The 27,711-nt window shown below is 37.9% G+C and overlaps 1 protein-coding gene across 2 annotated transcripts; it reads right to left on the reverse strand.

Moving 5' to 3' along the window:
- Window positions 1-6,302: 6,302 nt before the first annotated feature.
- Window positions 6,303-26,667, reverse strand: MYOZ2 (myozenin 2). Of its 2 annotated transcripts, XM_009510154.2 has the most exons (6): window positions 26,535-26,667; window positions 25,873-25,976; window positions 20,054-20,223; window positions 16,762-16,891; window positions 14,798-14,981; window positions 6,303-6,751 (listed from the first exon to the last, which is right to left on the reverse strand). In XM_009510154.2, the coding sequence occupies exons 2-6, from the start codon at window positions 25,946-25,948 to the stop codon at window positions 6,520-6,522; spliced, it is 792 nt and encodes a 263-aa protein (XP_009508449.1). In that variant the 5' UTR covers window positions 25,949-25,976; window positions 26,535-26,667; the 3' UTR covers window positions 6,303-6,519. The 2 variants fall into 2 exon arrangements, with proteins under 2 accessions (XP_009508449.1, XP_064306636.1); XM_064450566.1 differs by lacking the exon at window positions 25,873-25,976.
- Window positions 26,668-27,711: the final 1,044 nt, after the last annotated feature.

Consider the following 27,711-nt stretch of genomic DNA (forward strand, 5'->3'; position numbering starts at 1 on the left):
TAACTGTAAGAGGGAACTTATTTGGACTTTTTAAAAACTAAAGTTACATCTTTCTATTTAAAAATCAGATACTAATTTGTTGATACTTTTATCAGTTAAAATCTGCCCACTGTAGAATGAAATCTGTTATTTCAAGTAAAATGCAAGCAGAATGTTATTCTACTAGTCATGGTTCTTCTACTCATTCTGCACCATCACCTGGAATATTATATATGTACTCATGTAAACCCATTTTTTACTTACCTTTTTTTTCCCCATTAAATTTATTGCTTTGGAAAACAAACAAACAAGCAAACCAACCCCCCCCCCCCCAAAAAAAAAAAAACAAACCACAAACTTATACAGCCTGAATTAGTATTTCTATTTTATTAATAGGAAAACTGGGGAACAAATTTTATATGTTGTGTCCAAAACCAGTCTGTGACGGACCTGGGTACAAAGCTTGAATTTTTTGGACTTTTTTTCCCCAAGACTTTTCTTGTGTTCTAATCAATAAAGTGAAAGTTTCCTTTCTCTGTTATCCATTTTCCTTAACTTTGTGTAATAATCCTAGCTTACCGAAAAATTCCTTTGATACACTGTGAGGTGATGTGTACTTAACATGTGAAACATGATGAATGTGGATGCGGGAGGGTGAGCTCTCACTGCATAGGATCAGGAGTCTTGCCAAAGGCGTAGCTGAGGTCAGGCTTTTGTGTTCCCTGCAGCGCCCGTACTCTGTGTGGGAGGTTTTAAGTTAACCCTGGCTCTCTCTGGTTTTAACTTATGTTTTAAGTGTTCTCACTCACATGTGGAAATTGGCTTCCCTCTAACTGCTCCGGTAGTGGGTATTTTGATCTAAATTAATAAACATCTGTACTAACAGCACTTAATAGAATTGTCATCCTACTCTAACACATGAATTTTGGAAGACAGAGAGCATTTCATAGGACTGTCAGATCCTTCTAATCTATTATCCGTCTTTGACAGTGCCCAGTAGAAGGTATTTGTAGAAGGAAATCTGCTAAATGTGGCATGATCTTTCTTACACAACTTTCTGGTGATAAACTCCGGATTCAGATCACATAGTAGCCATTAGCCATAATAGGCATAGTCACCGCTATGCATTTGTTTAATCCTGTTCTGAAGTTGTTAATAGTTTTTGACCCAAAGCACCAAACCTATAGCACCAGGTTCCACAGCTAGGCATGTGTTACAAAAGTATTTATTCTGTAATTTTAAACTTAGTTCCTTAAAATTTTTTTAAAAGTCAGTTCATTCCTGTGTTATTGTTCCCTTCTCCTCCATACCATTTGTGGAGATCTCTGTCATAACTTCCTTTGTTTGTGTTTAGATGGTCTAATTACCGTTTCCTTGCAGAGAACTTTTCTTTTTGTTTTCTGAGTCTCCTCTATTCTACTCTTAAACCATGCTACCTTTTTTGGAGGGAAGGGTTAGAGCTCTGTAGTAGTTTTTACTTAGTCTGATGCTTAGCCTGCAGGCTGTTTAAAATAAATGTATTATTTCTTTGAATGTATTTTACCCTTTCAGTAGCTTTTTAATTTCCTTTTAATAAGAGTATTTTATATGCAACTTTTGATCTTAAACTATATTAGTATGCTGGCTGCATTTTATAACTATTTTTTAAATTTATAGTCTCAGACCCAATTACATAAGAGCTCTGTGGCAAACATATGATTTATAAATAATTTAGAGCACTTTATTTGTTTTTTAACAGTATGTAGCCTCTGGGAATAATGAAGGAGTCAGCACTACATGGCTTGTCAGCCCTATGGGGGTCTTCTGGTATTTCTGTCTAGACTGCTAATAATTTATGGACCCCACATTGAGAAATTAAAATCTAGCATACGTGGGGTTTTATGCTCCACATAAAATACAGTCTTAATGTATTTCAAGAAGTATATTTTATCCTGTTGTCCTAGGTACAGCCCAGAATATTTTGTGCAGGTTAGTAAGACCATCTAAGAACTGAAGCAGAGCACATGTTCATGGCTGGTCTGAAAATAGTTTTTAAAAGAGCTTAGTAGATATGTGCTCTTTTCCCCCCTACAGTTCCATGCTGTTACCCAGAGCATTTCTGAGGCATTATTAGGGTTGTTTACACTTCATCATATGTACGGTGCAAAATGAACTGCGTACGTAGTTAGGCCCAGCTCTATAATCCAAGTGGCATGGATTTCAAACACAAATACACGTCTGAGATGCAATAAATGCCATGAATGCTGAAATTCTGTCATTGCAGAGGTCAGTGCCAAAACCCTTGTTTGATTTCACTGTGATCAGAACTCCATCTCCAGCGTGTTTTTCCTGCTTCTGATTGAGACAATGCCTATTGATTAAAACACAGAGATACTTTGAGACAATAGAATAATAATTTATTTCCACAATTGTCAGTTGTATGGGATATGCAGGAAGGAAAGCAGCCAAGACATGCTGACATATTTAAGATGTCTAAGAAGTCAGTATGCAGTTAAATACATACATCCGAAGTAAAAGGTATAAAAAAAATGTTTCTGGATGGTAATAAAGTAGAAACATGAATTGTTCATTTCCTGGTAGTGATATGCAATCTCTATTACACAACAAACAGAAAACACATCAGCTGCAGTATCTTTGTTGAAACTGGGAGAGAGGCCATATGGGCTTTTATTACCTCATTCATGCAAACATACCTTATAGCAGACATAAGCAAACAGCACATCATCAGACATCAATGTTGGAGAGACTGGCCTGCTGGATCCAAGAATGAATTTCAGACTATCTACTGTGAGTAGTACTTCCGAAATTATTTCAGTGCTGCCAGTGAAGGACTTGCATATTGAGGCAATTCAACCTATTAGCTTAGCTAAAGTGAAGTGAAATATGAACATGTATTTTTTTATGAGTCTGACCAAAGTATGTGAAATACGAATGTCATAAGTGACACCAATGAGCATAGTTTCAGGCCATAACTGTATAGGGTTAAAACACAAACTCCTTCTGATGACTATTATTGCTGATAGCAATTGATCCTCAACAGTGCAGACAGTACAGGCCATGTACCCTGGCTTTTTTGTGTCAGAAGAGGTTTAAGGTACATATGTTTTTAAAAAACACTTATATTCATGGAGCTACGCAGAAGTGTACATCTCTTAATTCTTTTTACATACTATAATCACAGAGTATTTTGTAGAGACTGGGAAACAGAGGTCTATTTCTTCCGTTCACCACCTTTTTAGTGAAAACTTTAAAATTAATTTTGAAGTTCCCTTTATACTGCTGCAATGAGTACTCTAATGTAAATAAAAATGAGGGAAAAAAATTTGGGAGCAAAGACTTCTAGGCATTTTAAACTATACGTTTACTCCTACCACATTTCTGCCTTTTCATCAGACCCTTCAGTCCCTTTCTCTTTTGGAAGCAAATATGAGTGTCTTGTGATAAAGTGTTCTTGATGTTATAAGCACAAGTTCTATAATATTTATATACCTCTGATAATTTGTTTGTGTAAAGCTCTTGCTCATGTTTTTTCATTTAATCTGTTCTTTCAGCTGTATTCCATACAGCTAAAAGAAGCTTTCAGAAGCACCACTATAAATTTAAAAAATATTTATTTATTGATCTTTCCAGACCTGTAACTAAAAAAACCTTTATTTTCTCACTTCAGAGCCATCTCTTTGCCTACAAAAATTAACAAAATCTTGATCTCTGAAGTTCTTTGTTATTAGTTACCTAAAGCTAGTCTTTCCTCTAGTTATAGGAGATGTTTCAAGTGCCGTATAAGTGTATCACAAAATTAACGCAGGTGCTAAAGCCCATTGAATTTAATAAAGAATCTTTGAATTCCCAACCTTAACAAGAGATCTTACTTTGTGGCAAAGGAATTGGTTTTTTTTTGGCAGAGAGATTTGTTTATTGCAGTGGGACTTACACAATAAGGCTACATCTAGGCTGATGCAGCCAGAGAACATTCCTGGACACTGGCACTACTCCTCTGTGCTGTTGAATACTTAGCACATTGCGCAGTCCTTCTGCCAATTAACGCTCTCCCAAACAGTTCCCAAGCATGGTTCAACAGTTTAGAGTGGTCAAGGGCCTGTTCCCAATAGGTAGTTTGCCAAAAGCCACCCACTATGGGAAGATCAAGTAGTATGCCTGCAGCCTCTTCTCTGACAGCTGGCCTCCGTTTTAAGAGTGATCTGGGCACATCTGGTTTACTAGTGTGTATGTAGCTCTGTGGTGGCAGAGCTAGGAAAGCAGGAGGCACAGAGTTCTTATTCTTCTGCTGCAGCTGTTAACTGTAGCTGTGTGTTGAATTAGAGCTACCAATTTTACTGTGACATGGCTCATTTCAGAAGTGTCAGGCAGAATTTGAGGACTTAAGGACTGTCGGTAATTTCCAGCCACATCTAATGCTGTTATTTGGACCATCAACTGAACACATGCATACCAGTCTCAGTACTTCTCCAACATCTTAAGTCTCCTGAGCGCTTTCTGCGCCAGTGGATTGGTAGATGTTTTGGAAAACTAAAGGTACGATTATGTCTTGTGTAAGAAGCAAGGTGGCATGTTCTGCATGTATAGGTTCTTTTTACAGAGTATACTGTAAAAATGATGTATCCCTTCTTCACAGTCATCACTGTGTATATGCTCTGTACCAATTTTCTCATATTTCTGTTCAAACAGGCTTATGAATGCTTATGCTGGCTCATAAAAAGCAAATTCTTCCAGAACTTGTTTTTGTTGCTCCTCACTACAGGTTTCTTTTCTTTAGCCTTTGCATTTTTAGCCATGTAGAATTTACATTTTTGTTGTTGTCCATATAATTGTTGTACAACATGCACAGTTAAAGTCCCCAAACTAATCCCTTGCTGGGAAAGTCTTCTCAGTTATTGAGGTTGGTTTTTTTTCTTTCATAAATTCGTTCAGGGCCTGTACATTTCTTTCTGCAGTTTATGTGACAGAGTAAATTAAAGAAAATAGATGACAGAATTTCCTTTGCCGACTACCTGCCTGGAAACCAGATATGAAATGTGGAAACCATTTTTATTGGCACAAATTTCAGCCATTAAAGTTTGGGCAAAATTTTTGCTGATCTTTCCACTTTAAATCTCATTGCTTCAGATGTTGACATTCTTTCTGAAATATTCACTTTTGTAGCTAACACCACCAAAACCATTAATAAGGAAAATATCAGGAAAAGCATTATTTTATTTGTTTATCATCATCTTCTTCTGTGGGTTTCATTTTGAGATAAAATTTAATTAACATGTTACCATAGAGCTTGCAAAATTTTATGAATACTCTGATTTAAAGAAAAAAATACTGTCTGAGGTACCCAGAAACCTCTTGGGTGTTGCATGCATGCTTAGAGACCATAATGCCCTGGAAAAGCATCTAGGATATGTGAAACAAGAGTGGCCTGTTGGTTGAGGTAAAGGCTCCTGTTTCAAAACACATACACACTAAACTGTGTATTAGAATATCCAACCTGCAGATGTTGGATACTTCTCAAACGTGAAAGCATTTAGAAACAACCAATTATTAAACTGATGCTTGCCTCTTACTAGAATGTAGTTGTAGCCTGAAAAATGACACTGAAAAAATAGCATCCTCTTACTGATTTTTGCCTGCCACTTGTGTAGTCACGGATGCTTAATATGAGTCTGATACTTGTATTTCTAAAATGTCAGGGCTTGCCAGCGTATCAAAAGCAAGAAAATTTGCGTGCTTTTAAGTCCCAGTGTATGCTATGGCTGTAGGGGAAAAGGTGTATGAAATTTCTAGTAACAAAAGCATTTGTGGTAATGTAGCTCAGGGATACTAATTTGGTGTGTTTGACATAACCAGTCGTTGGTGGGTTTTTAGCTGTGATTAACAGAAACATTCTAGACTTATCCCTGTACTTTTTCATATCACTGTCATCTTTGTCATTGCCAAATTTACTGCATTTTCTATAAACAAATCGAGGTGACGTGGATACTGATGTCCATAATCAGAGCTAAGAATCAGAAAGGAGGAAAATGGCCTAAACTCGCTGTCACTGAAGTAATGACAAAATTCTTAACTTCGGTTTAAAGCAGGGTTGGGAAAAACCCATTAATTTGTCAGAGTTTACCTTGAGCAGGCAGCACTTGGAGTGCACTGAGTGCACTGTTGTGGTATGGTTTAGTTGTTTTACCATAATCAACAACCCTATTGAACCAAATCACTTCATAGTAGTGTCACTTTTTTTTTCTCAATACGCTTGTTCTTAAGTGACAGGCAAGGATTTTAAAAATATTGTAGTTTTTGCTGAAGTGAGGGAAGAACATGTAGACACAGATAGAAAATATCTCGGTCACGTTTGCCAAATTACTTTATTTATATTATGTCTACAGATGAAACTAGGTGCCAGAAAAGAGACACTGCATCAGACATTATTACTTATATTCCAGCTGCCAACGAAAAATTTTGCCAGTAGCCTATAGTAATATTTGGACCAAAAATACATGGATGTGCAGCTTTCAGCATTTTGTGTGTTGTAGAGCGCAGCTTCTCTCACAGGTCCTCTGTTTCCGGAACGGTGTTAGAATCCGAAGGCTGAATGAACACTACAGGAATATTCTCGGATGTCCATCCTTTAGGAGTCCTATTGAAGGATCTTCTGGTAGCAAGAGGGTTTGCAAGGATCATGAATCTGGGATCATTTAGCATCAGTAGATTAAAATCTGGTACCTTGAATTTAACCAGCTTTGATGCTCTCTCAAAACCACCAAAGGGAGTGGCAACTCTGTAGATATTAGAGAAATAAAAATAAAATGTGATTTAAAAAGTACCTGTTTTCTTTCTGTCCCAGGAGCTGAACAGAATAGAAGCTATTTTAATGATACAGATTTGGTACAATTTCTTGTTTCCATTTTCAAGCTTTTGGGGAAAGTATTGTGATTGTTTTTCTGGCAAATTCTCTTTAAGATGTGATTTATTTTCCCTTAGAGAAAGCCTTCGGCCTTCTTCAAATTCAAATGGACGGAAAAGCCAAGGGAAAAAGATGTTGCAAGAAAACCTTGTAATTGGTGAGTCACAGTTACTAAACTTATTTTGTTGGTGATAAATTGATAAATCTGAAAACGTAGTTCAACACATTCTGTTTAGCAGGTAATTAGTTTAGGAATTTCTCACCCCATTTTCTCCTATCCCAGTTGCTTGTTCCTCCCACTACACTGTATTTCAGCACCATATTGTACCAGTTAGAATGTATGTGGGTTGTGCTATAAACTTGGGTCGCTTCTGGGTTAAACAAAGACCCTTCAAAACAAAGGAGCATTTTAAAAACAGAATTATTTCAGCAATCTGGTTTATATCATTATGCTCAAACAACGGTAGCAATACAAGTGAGTAGGCAGTAAAGCATAATGTGAAGCAGAAAAGAACAGCCAAAGACAACAGGCTCTGGAAAGGAGGGGAATGGGTGAGGACTTCTTTCACCAGCTTTGTTTCTGAATAAAATGTTTGTGTAACTAAACCTTGAAACACTAGCTGAAACTGGCTCCTAGACTTCAGCCAGTATTTTTCATGTTATTTAAATGTAAATGTCCCTCGGGCGATAAACCCAAGAAATTAAAAGAGAAGAAATACTAAGCAGGAACTGACTGTTCCATACATATGCAAATATTTTAAAACAACAGTGTTTCCAAAGACCTCCTGTGATTCTTCTATATTTGCAGGTTTCTAGGTTGAAAAAAACCAACCCCTTGAGTTCTTCTGTCACTTTTTCCAGACTCTTCTCTATAAGCAAATGTGACCAGACAGGCTAATATATGTACTCTGGATTTTGATCAGGTGCATAACTTCACTGGGATATATTCTGGCCAGTTAAGGGTGTCAGATCTTTAACCTACACGTGACCACCTGATTTCTGCAACGCTAGATACATAGTGGCATGCGAAAATGAATTTATATTGAAATGGAATTTCACCAGTCTTGGTAGGTTTTGTGTGTTTGATACAAAACAACATATCTGCTGGTATATATTTCCAGTGGCTCTAGGTATTATAGCAGAAGCCTGGAGAAATTAATATCAACAGTAAAAAAAAAGAGATCATTTGAAGATCTGACTAGGATTTTCAGCAAGATAACTACAGATAAAACAAAACCTAGGGAGAATGAAGTACACACAAACAAATAAAAAAAAAGAGATTAATGTAGAAAAATGAATACGTGACTTAAAAGAAACTGTATGCTGTGTCATTACAGAGACAATTCCCTGAATTTCGGTGCAAGCAGCCTTTGTTGAAGGGGATGGTGTTAACTCCAAAGGGTCAATCGTGTAAGATACAAAAAATCATGAAAGTTCTGGGCATGCACACTTAGGGAGAGAAGAGGGCTCCTTTGGATTAAGCTCTAAAACCGTTTCTCAAATGACGATAAGACAAGATTTTGCAGCGGCAGCCAGTCCAGGCATTAAACTCTCTTGAGGTCAAAGGAAATTCTTTATACTAAGTGCCTGTGGTATCAAGCTTTTCTTGTGAAACTCTCTTCTAGGTCACAGTGTCAAATTGGATACCATATGATACTGATTAAAAATAATTGCTTGGTAATTGGCACAGAGTGAATGTAGTGATCTACATCTTACGGGATAATAAAGATTGTTTTAATTGCTGCTCTAATTAAGAAACACATTCTCACATTGCTGTAAGATTTAATTCTCATCAATACGTAAATTAAAAGGATAATCAATATGAACAGTACAATAATAGCTGTATAAAAAGCAAAACAATTCTGTAATGTAAAACTTCCTCTTTGTAGTATTTTTGCATTTTAAATACATCACGTTTCCATAGGTAACAGAAACAGGAGGGCATTCTATGGAAATTCAAATATCTTTTGTGGGAAAAAAACCCGTGTAGTTCTTCTACAAAGTCTGGCCTCTGAGAATGATGCATTCCTGCATGCCAAGCAGAAGCATATGATGACTGACATAAAGGAGAGTATGGTAATTGGGTAATAGATGTTAATTTCCTTTAAATCAGCAGTATATTTTTGTGAGCAATAACTTGTCTGACAACATGGTGTTGTAACGACCTGTGTTGTGTGCACATCAGCTGTATCACTTGAGCTCTGATTCATTGTCTGGAAGCCTAAAACTCATGTCTGAAAAATTCCGGCAGTCGTTGCTCATAAGGGTGGAAATTCTGGTTCAGAGCCATAGGAAGTGGCACCAGGAAGTGTAAGAGATTGTTTAATATTCACTTTGCATATTCCTAAAAAGTAGGTGCATGATTTAACAACAGCAGGCACAACCACATTTATTTTTAGCTGTTGTTTTAGCAGAGCTTCTTTTTCTTTTTTTCCTGCAGTCTTTCCAATTGAATATTATAATGTCTCAACATAGGAGACTACCTGTAGTTGATTATTTGGGAAAATCTGTAGAAATGTGTTAACTGTAGTGGATTAGCACCTTGAATTACATAATTACAGAAAATGTGAGTTTCCCATTTTGAAATGGGATTGTCATTCTTAGAACATTCTGCTTATTGTTAATTCTGCGCGAAAAGGAGATACAGGAGCAAAGAACCTGACCCTGCAAAATGCTCAGAGCTTCATTGTAGCCTAGTGCAAGAGCTAATACCAATTTCAGAGGGATATTTAGGTGCTAAGGAACTGGCTAAGCACCCAGCTTCCACTAATCTCACATCACTTCAAGTTAGCACCCAAAATTCCTTTGAGGCTCTGGATCTCAGCATTTTTACAGTAGAGTTCTGAATCCATTAATCAATAAAAACAGAGTCCAGTCCAGATGGACAGGATTCCTGCAGCGTTTTTGAAACAGTAGTCTCTCGGAATTGAGAAGGCTGAGCAAGAATTTATCTGGCAGGAGAGGCAGAACTAGTCAGACTTGCTTGTCTTACGTGAGTAACATGTAGTGCTTTGTGTGTTACTCATAACCCTACCTGTGACATTTTATCCAGCTCCAAGAAAGCAGATGGAATAAAGGTACTAATTTAACAAATATTGCAAACTCCTGAACAAATGTAGATTTACGCTCTCTTTCCTGCAAATGATTACTAGGTGCTTCCACACTGGTAAAAGAGGTAAGAATATTTTTCACCAGTAAATAGTTCTTCCATCCTAATAGGAATTAATGTCTAAGAGAAATCAGATGGCGGGGCTCTGTTCTGCAGCATTTCTCTGCTAGCACAGATTCATTTTCATCCAGGAGGAGGAAGGGTAGCCTCGTCTGACCAGTCTATTCAGAGATCCTCAGAACCCAATTTCTCTGATCATGCGCTCTGTCTAGTGCTGTGTGCCATTAAACTTGGCACATTACTGGCTGTTTCACAGAAAGCCCTGCCTCAGAAGGCAAATGTGCTTGACGTTTTCTGCCACTGCTTCTTCCTTCATTGACCTGCCAGCATTGCAAGATCTCTGCAGCATAAAATGCATACTAGACCCAACTAATACCTCCCCGAATTCCTTAGTTCTGATTCTGCTACTATTATAAAAATTGCACTGCTACAGTCCACAGTTGCTTACTCATTGCTGGCAGTGGAAAAAAATAATCTGGATGCTGTTTAGCGCTAAATATACTTTTAAACCATGCATGTGTGCGTCTGTTCTAACACATCAGACATCTCTAGCTGCTAAAGTAGTGTTGCTTTTACAATTTGTTGTGTAACAAGGAAAGCTGGAAGGAACCTGAGTACGGCCTGTAAAGTCTGAGTGCCGTTTTAACACATACCACTGAATGAACTGGGAAGAATCTCAGGCCTGTTTCCTTTGGGAGACCTATGCATCACACTGACTGTTAACCACACCCCTTCCTGACTAATGATGACTGTACCAGTGTTTTGCAGGAGAACAAACCTAATGCCACTTCATTGAATGATGAAGCATGGTAGAAAGCCTTGATTGATGCCCTCACTGATAACAAAATAGTGCCATTATATTGCACTTTAGTTGTTTAATACAGTATAATTTGCTTTCTCTCCAAGACCGCAATTAAAGTCAAGGATGCTCTGACCTAGATGCAGAGAATGACTTAGTAGGATCTAGACACAGAAGTCCAAAGAGAGATCTCACCTTATGTGCAAAGCCCATACGCTGCTAAATTCCTGAGCTGCCTAATGTTTTCCTTCTGCAAATGCCCAGATCTGCCCTTATCTTAGCTATACTGGCAGCTGCACCTATCCTACACCAAAGCTAATCTGTGACCCTCTAATTGATAATTTTTTGCCTAAACTTTCATGCTTGAAAATAGACGTAATATACTACTGCAGCAAGCTTTGACTAAAATAGCACATCATGGCACTTTCACTCAAAATCCATGGCTGTTAGTGTTGAACCTCTGTGTCAAATAATAGTATGCCTGTGACCAAAGCTGTTCTGCAAGAGATTTGGATTCTCTTCAGGCTGAGGATGTCTCTTTGTAAGAGTGGACCTCACTGCTCACATACAGTATTCCAGCAAAAATGCTACCCCGAAATAAAAAATTACTTGGATTAAACAGAGTAGGACTTTTAGTCTAGACATCAGACCCCACAACTAAATAACAGAGAAGCGTAGGTCCTGTTTTCTGCCCCTAAATCTGTTTGTTTAATTTACTGTAAGCAGTAATTAAAGAAAGTGCATTGAAGGATCTGGGAACTCAGATGCAGACCCAGGTTTCTCTTTCCCCAAGTGAGCTCCTTTATCCAGAGAAATATGTTTAGTCCCTCTAGCCCAAAGAGGTTTATTATTTTCTGTACGATGGCATGGGTCTTAATAAGGGAAGTGAAGAGTCCGCAGCTCTTCCATGGAAGAGCCGGAAACCAAATTGTTACACCTCTTCTCCAGACTTGAGTTCCTACAGAAATAAATCCAGGCTGGCCACATTCTAGGAAAATGCTCTTTCCAAATAAATGAACCTTATTGTCTATACAAATTTTAAAAGAATACGTGTGACCCCGCTCTGTTTTTGGAAAGGAAGACCTTAATCTAGCCCTGATCTGAACACAGGCAAACAGAATTAGGTGCTGATGACCTTAGCAAAAAGAAATTTAAGTCACATTTAGTCTTCTCTGTAGTGATTTTTGTTCATTAGCTTGACATGCAGTGTGTGGTCTGTTTTGAATCCCATAATCAGACACCCCACTCTCCTGTGCATTTTTAGGACTGTAGACACCTAAGTCATAGCTGTAAAATCCTCTCCAAGAGGCTAGTATCTTGAATTACAATTTCTCAAATTCTTTTTGTATCTACTTCTTGATAGAAAACACAAATCTGAGTGTACTCTATGTAAAAGCTTTTCTAGGTCCACCAGACATCCTTTTATTTTCTTCTGGATGTAGATTTTTTCTATGAGAAGGATGGTTGTGGGTTATTTTTGTATGCCTTGTTTTTTGAAGTTACCAATTTCACAGCCTGGATCTGGATTTATATGCCAGGTTTTAGATTTTTATGGCAGTTACAAGGGAGAATGTTGACCTTTCCCTTATATGAGTGCATATATGTTAAAGAAATTTGGACTGTGGCAAGCCATAGTTCTGTTGTGTCATACATAGAGAAAATCCTCATAGAAAGAAATCCAAACAGTTAGTGTTGTAAAGAGGACAACTAACAGAATATGGGACCACAGAGCCTCTAAAATTCCACAAAGAAGCTATCAGATACCATCTCAAGACACATCCCTGTTAATGCAGCCTCTGTGCCCTGACTGATCCTGTCTTTCACTCGCATGCTGGACTAAGAATCTCTCTTGTGAGAGGAAGAACTGATTCTGTCTCTATTCCATGTATATGTATCTTTGGTGGGTTTTTTTGTTGTTGTTGTTTGTTGTTTTTTTTTCCAATTACAATAACCATAGTACATAAACTGTGCTGTTACTGTTCCAACGTTAGCAGCTGTGGCACATCTCTCTGACTTGTATTTGCTATTTTGCACTCTGAGAAGAGTGTGCCACACAAATTTTATTAACATGGCAATGCTATTAGGAAATCAGAATTGGTGTAGCATCTGCAGTGCCAGTTTTGATGTTGGACTGTGTAATTTTTTAGTCCTTGCGCTCACAGTTGAGGCCCACCTCAACAGTAGGAAGAGAAGTTGTGTTTGTGGTATTTTTCTTTAAGTTTATATTGCCATGAGCCATTTTCTTTTTCAATAGGTTGCTGCCTGGCATTTTGAGGAAGGGTTTTGGTTTGGCTTAGCTGTCTGGAACTCAGCAGGGGTTATTTAGGAAATACTGTCCATAAGTTCAATAAATATAGTGTGAATGGTATGAATGAAAGCAAAAGACATAAGCCAGAATGTGTCTTAAAACTTTCAAAATAGTTCAAACCCCAATATTGTCCATATATCTAGAAGTTCTGAAAGCCTTAGTATACTAGTTACTGTGTAAATAACTTCACCTTCAAATCCTGTTCTACTTTAAATGTTTTTTAAGTCTGCTGGTAATGTTTTACCTGTTAATTTGTTACTGAAGGTTGTTGAAGATATAAAAAAATGTTAAATGCAATAAAATATGAAATCTGCTAACTATGTGATGTGAGGGATTGGTTGAGGAATAAAGTTCATTGTACCATCATTGCCTGAAAACAAGCCATGCGAGTTGTATTACAAAAAAAAAAGTGGTCAGCAATATCGCTTACAAAGTTTTGGCTGAGAGTTTCCCAGGTAGATCTGGACAAGCTGGAGAGGTGGGCCTGTGAGAACCTCCTGAGGTTCAACAAGGCCAAGTACAAGGTCCTGCATCTGAGTCGGGGTAACCCCCGATATCAATATAGGCTGGGGGTGAAGAGATTTGAGAGCAGCCCTGCAGAGAAGGACTTGGGGGCACTGGTGAATGAAAGCTGGACATGAGCTAACAACGTGCGCTTACAGCCCAGAAGGCCAACCGTATCCTGGGCTGCATCAAAAGCAGCGTGAGCAGCAGGGTGAGGGAGGGGATTCTGCCCCTCTGCTCCGCTCTGGTGAGACCCCTCTGCAGTGCTGCGTCCAGCTCTGGAGCCCTCAGCACAGGAAGTGAAGGGCATGGACCTGTTGGAGCAGGTCCAGAGAATGGCCGCAAAAATGATCTGAGGGCTGGAGCACCTCTGCTGTGAGGAAAGGCTTGAGAAAGTTGGGGTTGTTCAGCCTGGAGAAGGCTGCGGGGAGACCTTATTGCAGCCTTCCAGTACTTAAAGGGGGACTATAGGAAGGGTGGGGGCAACCTCTTTAGCAAGGCCTGTTGTGACAGGACAAGGGGTGATGGTTTTAAACTAAAGGAGGGTAGATTTACACTGGATAGAAGGAAAAAAGTTTTTACAATGGGGATGGTGAAACACTTGCACAGGTCGCCCAGAGAGGTGGTAGATGCCCCATCCCTGGAAACATCCAAGGCCAGGCTGCACAGGGCTCTGAGCAACCTGACCTAGTTGAAGACGTCCATGCTCACAGCAGGGGGGTTGGACTAGGTGACCTCTAAAGGTCCCTTCCCACCCAAACTGTTCTATGATTCTATGATTTTACGATGCCATACCTATGGGGGTCAACAACAGAAATACTGAAAGGAGTTTTAAGCATTGCTATAACCCATGTTTCCCACTTACTGAGTATACTGGATTCTGATACTTCCTTTCTTTCAATATTTTCAACAATTCATCTTGCATTCCTGGTTCTACAGTTTAACTTTGGGTCCATACTTTAGAGAGACACTGGTTTCCTCCTTAATGCTCTTGTTTGCCACTTGTGATCTCTGTGTGTGTTCATGTTTATGCATATGCTTGCAAACACAGGTGGTAGGTTTTGTTACAGCTGGTGGAAATGTTTCATTTCATAGTAATTTTTCTCTGCACTGTGAAATTCAGGGTCCATTCAGAATTACCTGTTAAAGCTCCTGTAGTCAGGCAGTTCTGGCTTTGCTTCAGGTTTAAAAAGTTTAGGATATAAAGCTTCAAGCAGCTCTGGATCATCCCTAATGGCTTCTATCCAGGGAGACTGATAATACTTTGGCACAGAAGTAGTGTTGAACTTTTCAGGAGGAATTTCTTTCAGTGGTCCAGAATATCCTGCAAGGTGATCAAGGCAAAACCATTATAAAAATACTTTGCATTTGCTGCTTCCTTACCATGATTGTATGTAACTAGGAAGTACATACCATCATTTCACAGTTAGGTAAAATGAACAACTGGATCAAGTCACCTGGCCAAAGCTAAACAGAAACAGAAACCTGGCAGGGGGAATTTGTGGCCTTCTAGATAACTGCTCCAAAGTATTCCACCCTCTCTTGAGGCCAAGTTTATTTTAGTTTTATATGAATTTGTTTCTAGCATCATAAGTACTGTTTGAAACCAGACTATAGCTACACAGCCCTTAGGCTGAACTAACAAAAATATTTTTAAAACAGCCTTTTGGTTAAAGCTAAGATAGTTCTATGGTCTTTGGGTGAACTTTTCCAAAACTATTAAAAGGAGTTAGGATCACAGCCTTTATAGAACAGAACTCCATATAAATACTCCGTAACATGGGAGTTTTTGTCTTTGCCTCTGCCTTAGAAGCTTTAAAATGCCCTACCTACTTGGTTCTCTGGTCCTTTCATCATATGAAAAAGTGAAGAATCTGTTCTTTTCTCTGCATAATCATCTGAGAATGAGGCTCTGATAAGAATTTTACTAAATAAATACCATATTCAGTGTGATTTCTTCTAAAGCCAAGTACAATATGGGAGGAATAAATTGGGGAGGCGGGGAAGCCATACCTGCATGTACAATTTGAAGAATGAAAACCAGCAGGGGATTATCCAATTATATGAGTTATACTATTTATTTGAAAAACGAGAAATTTATTCTACCCTTTTACCCTCGCACTGCATCTGGCTCATTAAATTAATGCTGTTTCCATCTGTAAGCTTCAAAAACCCCTGTGGTTTAATATCTACTCCTTTTGCCAGACTTTTTTTGCCTAAAGAAAGGCTTAAAGAGTTCTATCATGTCTTAGCAATGGAAATTACCTCTGTTCGCATTGTATTTGACCAATGGATGCACAGAGTCTTAGCAGTCACTAACAGGGTAGCATTGACCTAGTTTACATAGACTGGGAAAGGTCTGCACAAAACATGCATTGAGTAATTCTAAACAAAGAATGGATTTGTAAAAACCACAGTCTGCTCATGGATAATTCATAAACAGGAAGAAGGGCTATATCACTGAATAAATTAATTAAAACAAATTAGCCTTCTCTAGTCCTTAAAGAATACAAAATAAGGCTTTCTTGTAGCTCACTGCTTTATTTAAAGACAACAGTACCCTCACAGTTAAGGACTTAAAAAAGAACAGTTTATGCAGCCAGAGGCAAACTCCTTTTTAAGTTACTCCTCTGTAAAGGTTTTTAGCAAAACTTACAGTGACTTCAGATTTACATTTATGGGTAATTAAACTACAATGGATAACTTTCAGACTGTTGAGCGGTGTGTTGCATATTAGAAACAAAGGTTTGGCAAAGAAAAATCCATATATTAATCTGTTTTTAAATCTGAGGATCTGTTTCTCAGTGTTTGTAAGACCAGTAAATAACAGGAGCAGTCTCCCTTGATATTAATGTATGTTTTCAGTTTAGGGAGAAGTAGTGCAAAAGGCATGTAAAATCTTTAAAAATGAACAGAAGCAACAGAAGAGCACCACTTTACATTTCTGTGGGAGATTCTGATTAGTTATCTGACTCAAATTTATCTATTTCTAATAGTAAGTCCATTAACAGATTCTTGTTGAAGATACTGTTTTATAAGGAGGTCCTTCCTCTGCTGTGAAATGAGAACTGAATATATTTAATATCTGGAAAATCATATATTACCTGGGGCAATGTTGTCAGGATGTGGTGGGCTCCGGGGATCAGGTGTATTGGGAGGTGTCATTGGGGCATGCTGGGGAATTCCTTCCACACTGAGGCCATCCATTCTAATGCTCTGTATGGGCTCTCCGCGCTGCATTCAAATAGAAATAAATATCACTGACAGCACAGGCAAAAAAAGCCTCTGTGATTCTCTGTTGAGGGTTGGAGTGATACTCCAGTTTACAGCCCAGGTCTGAGACCCAGGGTATACTATCCAAAGGCACGCTGTCCTGCTGTTTGGTACCATTTGCTAATAGCAGTCCCCAGGCTGTTAGCCAGAAGGTAAAACAGTTCCACAACTCTCTTACACTGGCTATGTAACCAAAAATGAATATTTTTTCCATGTTAAGAAGGATATCACAGCACAATTTTGAATCTCTGTATTAGAAACGTGTGAATGTTTTATTGAAAGGACTTGAGGTGTTGTGGGCCAGGACTCCTAAAGCCTTATAACCATCCAGCTGAGTTGTCTGACCTTTTCCGAAGTTTGGGCTATTTAAATATTGATACGCAGTCTACAAAGAGAGTTCACTGCATCTGCTGCTTACACCAATCACCACAAAATCTACCTGTGCATGTGGGCAGTGTGGCTCACGGCAAAAAGTAGACCTGGTCACTTTGGCGGGAGGCCAATATAATGTGTCCCTTGGATCGCTAGAAGCTGTTATGTGCCAGCAGAGCACCCTTGCTACCCAAAGATTCAAGAAATCTGGCAAGTTTGAGCCATTTGAGTTTCAAAGCGCTGATTCTTCAAAGCGTCTCTTCCCATATCAGTTGCAAATTCACTGCATTTGTTGAATTGCTTTTGTTTGGGATTTTCTTTTCCTTTATTTGTAATAGAAATAACAACTTCAGTGCAGGTCGCTTTCTGGAGATTCATGATATGCTGTTATTTTCCACCCTCCTATCACGTCATCAGTTCTAAGGAAACATCCAAAGGCTTAATCATTGTTGCATAAATATAGAGTCTCATAAGAAGTCAGTATCTTATTTTAGCTATGACACATAGGCTAAAAGCAATTTAAATATAGACTGGTTTAGAGTTAGAGTTTCTTAAAGTAGGAAAGCAAACAAATAATAGTTGTTTAAACTTGAAACAAAAACACATCAAGGCAGCATGTTTTCTAGCCATCCTGAAGTGTATTAGAAAGATTAAGTTTGGGAGGCAGAATCATAAAGATGATGAAGACAACAGCAGTGGTGGCTAAACACGTATTTAAGGGAAGGGAACAGAAACCAAAGAGGCGTCATTTTTTCACATGTCAGAATGTCATGCTGACTCTACAGCATGTGTACTGTATGTGTTTTTGTGGGAAGAAGTAAGCTAGAGGGGAACTGATCTGTCAGACTTTGTAACAAAAGCGTCAAACTGGATACAGAAATTCTGATGAGATGAATGGTGTTGCGCTCAGAATTTTTCTGTGTAGCTTCTAATACTGAATAGAGGAAGAAATTTGGGGGGGGTTCTAAATAATAGTGTTCTAGTAATAGGTTTGGGTGTTCAATAGAGTTATTCAGATTTTTTATACGGTATTTCTTTTGTGCAGATGCATTTTAAAAGGGAGATTTATCAAAACTCAAACATGATCCCATTTGTTCCCTGTGTAACTTAATTTCTGTTGAATGAGTGACTGAAGAAGTTTGAAATATCTGCACCACAAAAAAAGAAACGTAAACATTTTTCTTCTCTGACATTGGATATTAAGACATACTTTTCTTCCCTAGTTAATTTTTTGTATGGGAAATGTAAAGGCCATGGAACTACACATGTATTTACCTTTACAGTCAACAAAGCATAGAGAACTCCTTCTTCAAGAAGGGAACAAAATTATTTTAGATTTCATCTGTGATATTAGAAATATTGAACTCAGCTCCAATAATTGCCTCGCTGACTGTTGTGAGATCCCTCAGCATTTTGGTTAGCATGGACAATGGCAAATTGCAAATGCCCCTTTTACTGTCTGCTCCCAAACCTCCTTGTAAGATGCAAGTAGACAAAAGGTTTCCTTAGAGTCAACAAATTGCATTCATTTTATTGTTTCTGATTAATTCACAAGTGTCTGTGTATTTTCTTTAGTAAGATGTAACATAATACGAGTAAGCTTTGCTGTGCTGATCAATAGATTGTTTCCTATATTGTACCAATAGAAACTTTATAGATTATTTCACATTACGTATAGTTACTATTTTTCTTATCCCGAGTGAAGACTAAAGAAGAATTGAGTCAAAGTCTTTGTATGGATTCTGAAGGGGTTGGATGCTAACACAATGATTAGTTGTAAAAGCTTCAGGAAGAAATATTTCCTAGGTTAATTTATAATAATTAACTTTTGTAGCATGTATTTCTTTTCATCTTCAAAGCACTGGGACAAATTCTGCTTCTTTGGTCATGTACCTTTGTATCTGAAATCAGTGGGGGTGCATACATATAGCTGAGAAGCAGAATTTAATACATTACTGGAATTAGAGGGGCTGGTTGCGTACTGTATTAGACTGGGCATAGAGTGTTCATGTTCAAATATTAAACCTTGCAGCACATTGGAGAGTTAGGTAAAATTTATGAATGTTCTTGTCCCTATTATCAGAGGTTAAGCAAAAGGTTTAAATATTTTGCAATAGGCCAAATATGAGACAAACATCAGGTGCATTTAGTTCCTGCCATGAGGATTCCCAGGGTATCACTAATGCTTTAATCCGGTTCCTGAAGGACTAGTTTGAAGAATAATTGTCTTTCAGTGACAAGCTCCGTCCTTCTTCTCCCTGTTGAGACAGGCAGGCCAGAAGCATATTGGTGCCAGTTGGGAGAGTCATTTTGCTACCTGGGAACCATGTTGAGACCAACAACCTGTTCTAATAAAAATACTGGTTGCATGAAACAGACTCTTATTTCTTCCAAGCTTTTGGATATCATTAACTAGTTAATTTTCACATTATCTAGTTAATTTTCAGTAGTCAATGAACCAATTGTTGCAGGATAAGGACTCCAGTGACTAGTAACCTGAATCAGATTCAAATGAGAATGATTTGAATCTGATGTCCTTAAATATTAAGGCTTTCAGATTTTTTATTTGTCTATAGGAGCTCAATAAAATACAAATGGCTCACTTCATTTTACCCTCATTTTAGTACAGGGTTTTGCTTTTATTCTTCCTGAAACTACAAATAAATCATGCACAATGTGTATCATGAGCACCGAGGGAACCACAAGCTAGCATGACTGTGTTTCATCAATAACTTATTACAAAATACTCACATTTCTTGGCTTGTTTGCTACATAATGATAATTTTCATATGTGTATTTGTCAGATCTCCGCTGACGTCTCTTGAAGAGTCTTGCACCTCTGTTGCTGAGTGTTGATAGTTCCTCTACCATGATATCTCTGGGGGTGCTGACCTTTTTTCCAAGGTTTAAGCTGGGTGAGACTGCAATACAATGGATAAATACATACCTCTGGTTTTTTAAATGCCTGATATTGAATATCCTACACCTGAAATCCAACAACATGTTAATGCATACGTATCTAACACATAACATAGCTTCATACGGTGTTAGTGAAATTAATCATTCTTCCAAAATTTTGGAGCAGAGTATCGAACACCACAAACCTGTTTTTTCGAAGATGCTAGGCATGTCAAGCTCCAAAGCTACTTCAGTTGAATGGCATTCAGCTGTTATCAAAATCAGGTCTATAATGTCCTACACACCATCTTAATAGCAGACTGGCAACAACTGGCATCTGCTGAAACCAGGAACAAAATTCCATCTGTCCCCAGTGTTCCCACATCAAACCTTCAGTTAGCTCAGTGTGTCCTGCACTGGATAGATGAGCAGGTAATCCCTTTTAAACAAACATACCTACTTTATGCTTGGTTTTGCTTATTTCTTATTGCTTATAAACATTTTATTTTCATTTATTCTTTAATATTCTGCTTGCTTTTGAAATCTAGGACATGTTTTGTACTTTAAGAAAAGCTTGCATTAGAAAGTCTGAATTAAATAGTATTTTTAAACTATTTTTAAAGAAGCTTTCAAAATAAAGCTCAAGCTGTTGAAAATGAGAGCCCTAACAAAGGATTAGAACGTGCTTCTAGGAATTGACATATTCAGAACATTTTCTTTTTAATTCTCTCTGAGAGGAAACTGAATTACTAGATGCAATATTACTTTATTCGCTGCTTGGGAAAACTTCCCTTTTTGTCTTCAGTGACATCCTGGGTGATTTGAAAATGAAAATGCATAAGCAGGGGAAGGGGAGATCAACTGGGACTGTTAATGGAGACCTCTGAATATCAGAAACTGTACTAGTCGTCTTCATGGTAGTGTTGTGGACACTGGGATGCTAGTGGCAATGAGCAAGCTGTTGCTTAGGGACTGAACTCCCTCACTAGATGTCCTCAACCTATAGATAAAGCTTAAGCCTTCGAACACAGTAACTTAAACACTGATCATTTTTCTACTAATATATTTCTGCTTAGAAGGTTGTAAAATTTAACAAATAAAACAACAAAGAGTAAAAAAAAATATTTTTTTAAAGGAAATAATTCCTTTTGCCACTTACTTTAATAATTATCCTTTTACTAATTGAAATTGTTCTCCTCAGTTGTTCATAAACTTCAGGAAGGAAAATAGGAAGATGCAGTGTGCTTTGAGGATTATATCAATGGTCTAGTATGTTTCTTTGATCCACTTGTGCAAAGTCACATTCTGTCATTTCTTTAATAGTAAGATATTCTATTCTTCACATATCCTATGGTCTACGGGATTTAAAATTCTGAACTTTGGCATGTATTTTAGTGCCTTAAAATAAAATGAAAGCAAATTCTGTGTAAGACGCTGTATCTTGCTTCCAGAGTAAGCACACAGGAAGCCCAGTTTAAAATTAACATTACAAATTAATTAACTGCAGAAGCTACCTAATATTAAAGTTAATATTGCATATGCAGAGTTTCATTTTGAGTAAATGCCTTGTTCAACATGGCATATGTGTCCTAGTAACCATATGTTGGAAAAACAGTGTGATTTGCTGATGTTTAGGAAAACTTAATTGAGACAGGTATGTTAAATATTAGCCAAAGCTATATAGACAAGAGTTTTCCATATAATAAATCAAACAAGTCTGTGGGCCCCGGAGCATATCACTGTTGATCCACTTCTGTTCATACTGATTTCAATTGAATGTTTGCAATAGATTTAACTGGAGCCGGAGCAAGCTAGCTGTATCGTGAGCCGGCGCATGCTCTGCTGCTTTAAAAATAGTATGCACAAAGAGTCCTAACACCCTCCTGTTATTTAAGAGGTAACTACAAAACAGAGAGTTCTTGACATGGAAGAAGATGACTCAGCTTGCCCAATGTAGCTGTATCAGTGACAGATAGTGGTGGGGTTTTGGCTCTGTGGTTGAGATAACTGCACTAGTTTATTGGCCTGTGGCCTGAAATTTAGACCCGTAAGTCATATTTTGATTTTGTAATTTCTTAAGATTACTCCAGGGGTATGGACTGTTGGATGGATCTGTATTAGTAAGGAGTAAGAAATTTACCCCTCAAATCAGCAATGTTTTCATGTAGAAAAAGCTTTTCTTCATTGTACACAGAATGGGTAGTACGTACATCCTCAGAGACTGGAGCGCCAGGTGACTGCAGATCTCTGTCCAAACCACCCAATATTCTTCTGGGACACACTGGATGTTAACTATTTTGGGCCTTGCTGTTCCCTTACATATGTACTGTTCTTGTTCATGTTAACCGAAGGCTCTAAGGTCCTTTGTAACCCACAGTTGCGTACTATTGTGTAGCCAGGCAGCATCCCAAAAACGTAAGTGTGAAGTTCATTTGAATCCCTTGCCAACTAAAATCTAATCATCTGTCTAGTTTTATGATGTGTCTAGGGATTGTTTCCGTGTCAGTGCAGAAAAGGTGATGAAGAATGAGAAAAGGAGGACATTTAGAGGATGATAGAAAGAGAACATCAATGTCATAAATGGACGTTGCGAATTAATACTGGAAGCTTAGTTCATAGTTTAATCCTAATCTTAACCTTTTAGCTCCATTTCTTAATTTGTTTCTGCCAAGTCCTTCCTGTCCTGTGCTTAAAATCATAACAGACTGTATTTAAATATGATTTATATAGTTCCTCCTGCATTCACCGCCTAATCCCTCTTTAATCCTCCAGTTTACAATCTTCTAAATACCTTAATCTGGATTATAAATTTTAATAATGAATATCAGATAGCATGTTTGTTGTACTATCAGAAATAAGATTTTTTAACTATATCATGAAACATAGTTAATCACGTAGCTACTGAAGAATGCATTTAAGAAATAGTATAGACCTGAACATGAGATTTGAGTGTAACTGAAGGCTAACCTGATGAACTCCAAGGGCCTCCTTAAATGAACGTACTTACATACATGTTTACCTCTACCATGTGGCCTTAGAAATATTCTAATTAGTTCAAGTCTGCCAGTGAAAAACCAAAGGGTTGGGGAGGTCACTACATCCACACCTGATTTACTGCTACAGTCTCTGTTCTGAGACCATAAGAGGGTTTACAGTTAGTGTCTATTCCTGCAGCATTTTATGACGTGTCAAGCTTCTCTAAAACACAAAGTCATGTCCCACAAGCCAACAGGAAATGTGAACTTTCAGTCACGTCCAGTCTTGCCCAGAGATTGGTAATCTTTAAGACACCGACAAAAACTTGGCTGATTTTTTATCTTATCAACTGTTTCTGCTATGACTATCTTTTAACAGGGAATTTGAGATTCACTGTTTACGTGAAAGCATTATAGCAAAAAAGGGCTGAAATAAAAATGCAGTAGGTATGCTTTCTGTGCGTCATTCCAAGCTACAGGGGCTTGGCTGCAGAAACTTCTGTTACTGTTTACCTCTGTTAACAGTGGGGAGTTTCATAGGTCTGTGAGTCTGGCTGACACAGTGCATTTAATTTTTATGTAATTACCAGGTGCAGGACCTTCATTGCTAATATCAATGCAAAACCCAGAAAGACAGCAGTTCACTCTCCAGATCTCAGGTTAAGCTTGTTGAATTAACAATTAGGGGAAAAATAAAATGTCAAAAATTAATAGAGCTGAATTTAGTCATTTAAAAAACAGATGTCTCCTTGATTTTTCCAAGAATTGTTCAGGTTTGGTCCCAAAGAACTAGCATATACTTTGTGTATACTTTGTTTATCATTCTGTTTCTTAACTGGTTTCACTGAGCCGGTACAGTTATAAATTTCAGACTCTTATCCCACCTATTTAATAAAATTTAGGGGTTTTTTTTTAACATTTAAATATCCCAGGCATCCAAAGAAGATGCAAAAGTAGAATGTACACTTAAAGAGTTAGTATTGCCTTCAGTGGCCTCATATCACAGCATATCTTGTAGGATAAGCTGTCGTATCTATGTGTATGAATCTAAACTTGACAGCAAATCTGATAATACGTAAATAATAAAAAAGACAGATTATGTGAGGCAAATGCCGAGCGTCAGCACAGATTATCCAATAACTCCAATGTTTTCAAGGACTGTATGGTAGATTTATTAATATTGCTATGAATAGTAGCAACATTTACCATGTGAAATGCCTGGTTCCAAACAAATGTAAGAAAGACCTTTTTTTTTGCACTGAAGAGCTAAGAGGCTGTTTCAGGGCCACATAGTACTTGGGTTTCCAATACCAAAAAAAAAACCAAACAAAGGACTTGTAATGAAATTTGTAAGGGTAGACTGGCTTTCAGACTTAGGTGTGTGTTCAATGGAGAATGGAAAGAGGAAAGAGGTATTTGCTTAGGAATAGAAATTACAGAAAAACTTTTGTAGCTTCTTTTTCTAAAAACCTCATCTCTCTTGTCCTACTCTTCCTGCAATCACAATGGTCAGTGACTGAGTAGAGAAGCCATCCCCAAATTCTTTGGAGCAAAAGCTCACGAGAAATATTTTCAATACTGGAATTCAATCTTCAGTGTTTTATCCTCTGTGAGTGGTATAATTTTCATAAATTGTAAATGTTAATGGAGCTCCCTGTTTTTTCAGTGAGGCTTGTGGGATGTTTATCAGTTTTAAAACATTTATCTTTTACATAGATGGTAAAAAAGGCTTCATGGGGCAAATTGGAAGGACCTCCAAAAACTTCCAGTACGTACTAATGAAAGCCAAGCAAATTTGTATTCCCAAGTGAGTTAATTGCTTCTTAAGGTGTCACAGTAGAAGTATAGTTTTAAGAACCTGTTTTAGAAAATCATAGAACAGTTTGGGTTGGAAGAAGACCTTAAAGAGCACCTAGTTCCACCCCCCTGCCATGGGCAGGGACACCTTCCACTAGACCGGGTTGCTCAAAGCCCCGTCCGACCCGGCCTTGAGCACTTGCAGGGACGGGGCATCCACAGCTTCTCTGGGCAACCTGTGCCAGTGCCTCACCGCCCTCAGAGGGAAGAATTTCTTCCTTATATCTAATCTATATCTACCCTCTTGCAGTTTAAAGCCTTTACCCAAACTACCTTCTCGTAAGTGTCTGCATTTTCATCAGTGCAACAACAGACAAAATTTCTTCATATAAGATTAATTGGTGGCTGTGCATTAGAGAGGATTGCCAAATGCTAGTAAGATTTGTTAGTTACAAAGATGAAGTTTGAGAGGAAGGAACAGAGATGTAAACATTTGTTTCAAAATTTTTTATCATTCATATAAAAAAGCAAGAGTGAAACAGAGCAAAAAAAGAGGGTACAGATCAGCACGTTTCTTAGATTATAGACTTTTAAAATGGAATGAAGTCATGTTATTAACCCCAAATAATGTTCTGAAAGGCTATCCTAGCAGAATGTACATCAGCTGTTAGATTACTTCATTCCTCCACAGCAGTTGTTCATCTGAAAATAGCTTTCAAATGAAAAGAGGCAACTACAAAAGGATTAGTTACCATAGGCAGCATGATACTCCCACAAGATTATTTATGGCAAAACACCCAGAGACAAAGCTGTAAGAGAGTTAAACTCTATGATTAAAAAAATATATTAGGGAGGACTAGAGGACATTGCATATACAGTAAGCTGGGTTCAGCGCTATACCATTTCTTTGTATTTCATCCATAATGGCTGATGCTTGTTGTTTCCTCTCTTTGACCATGGCAGAATGTGATAACATTGTGATTTGCTGATACGATTTTTCCTTGCTGTAAAAAAACAACACATTTTTACATTGTTGAGCCAGCTTGCACAATTCAGCCAACTTTAATTTCTAATAGCCTGGTTAGAATGGCTGAATAGTGAAGTTAGTTATTTCTGATTTAGAAATACGGCACTTTTAATTGTGCAAAATGCCCCAGCAGTTCTTGCTAGCACACAGATGCTAGGGCATGTTCTGATGGATAGAAGACTCGAAGGAATGGACTTTGAGTTGGCTACATAAATTCTGTAGCAAAATCAGTGTCAGTGGTCTAGGCCTTCTCACGTCTACACATTATATCAGAAGATGTAAATTCATAACTAATATTTTAATTACATCTTGGTTTATGATTTCAGAAATGTTACATTTTGACATTTCTTAATCTATTAAAGAATTTGAGGAACTAAATGAGATGCTCTGGCATCTTCAAAGAAAGTGCATTTCTGACTAAGTAAAAAAATAAACATCTTTTTAATTGCAGAGTCAAGAGGTTACATAAATGTCTTTTATATGACAGTTTGTAGGACAGACAATGTCAAAATATTTCAGGAAACAATACACTTACCCTACTGTTTTGTTGTGCAGATAAAAGCGATCTCAACCCTTTAGTTGAAGCTTCAGGAGTTAGTTATGTATTGGGTTGACCTGCCTGGTCCAGGGTGGTTTCTACCCTCGTGCTTGGATCTGCATGCTACCTAGTACCGAGACAAACTGGGGGCTGATCCTCTTCAAAGCGATTGGCATCCAGCTGACATCAACTAGTTATATATAGAATCAAACACTCCAGCCACTCATATCTTCCTGGCGAAAGAAGAGAACAGAAAAGATTCAACTGCACCCACAACAAAGAGAGTTTATATCCCTTTCAGAGCTTATTGGAAGATTTAATGGAATGCTCCCCTCATACTCGTACAGATCATCTCCTCATCACCTCTGAGAATAATAATCTCCGTATTATAACCAGGAAAGAGACATTTAAAAATAAGGTGTTAAATATATGGATGGGCAAGACTATATCAGATGAGAATGGCATGGGCTAATCCTTTAGTGAAAGATGAAACCATGCTTCAATAGTAGCTGATGGCTAAAGTCAGTGGCAGATGGCTGATATGCAAAGTCTGTTCTGAAAAAGAAATGAGAAATTTTTTGGTATTATGTGTGGTAGGGAGCAATTGCACAACAAGCACACGCCTTGCAAACTGTTGTTCAAAATCTCTCCATTTTCTTTGTGCATTAGGAACAGAAACCTGCAGTAATTTGAAACTCAGTGATATTCAGCATTCCAGGATACTGTTGTATCAGTTTATCAGAGAAATGTGTGATATGTAGGGCACAGATATTTCATGACAGCAACCAACTTTGGACAGAAAGAAACAGTGGCAGAAGGAAACATTCTCCCCTTACCCTCCTGTCTGAATGCGGCTGAATTATGGGGTAGTAAAAGCAGGATGAAGTTTCTGTATTTCTGATTCGGATTTGGGTTTGTTCTAGGAAGTTTCTTTTTCTTATGGAAAATTATGGTCTTGTTTGGCTTGGGGGGTTGATCGGAAAATTGCTTGGGTCCTGACAGGAGAGGAGAAAGGAATTCTGACGGTAAATGGAATCTGGAGAGTAATAAAATACACAAACACAATGTGCATAACCTTTCAAGCAAGAGGCAGTCTAAGACACGTTAAATGTATGTGCCTCATACAATGGCCTAAAAGTCTGCCTGTCCAACCAAAAAATTCCATTATTTTTTC

The sequence above is a fragment of the Phalacrocorax carbo genome, chromosome 4 (assembly GCF_963921805.1).
Source record: "Phalacrocorax carbo chromosome 4, bPhaCar2.1, whole genome shotgun sequence".
In the NCBI taxonomy this organism is placed as follows: domain Eukaryota; kingdom Metazoa; phylum Chordata; class Aves; order Suliformes; family Phalacrocoracidae; genus Phalacrocorax; species Phalacrocorax carbo.

Excerpts from the sequence above, each read along its gene's own strand:
- MYOZ2 (XM_009510154.2), bottom strand. The coding sequence starts at position 25,948 with ATGTTATCACATTCTGCCATGGTCAAAGAGAGGAAACAACAAGCATCA. Across the intron at positions 20,224-25,872 it reads GGATGAAATACAAAGAAATG|TCTCACCCAGCTTAAACCTT; the intron begins GTATAGCGCTGA and ends ATTGTATTGCAG. Across the intron at positions 14,982-16,761 it reads TCCTGACAACATTGCCCCAG|GATATTCTGGACCACTGAAA; the intron begins GTAATATATGAT and ends ATCACCTTGCAG.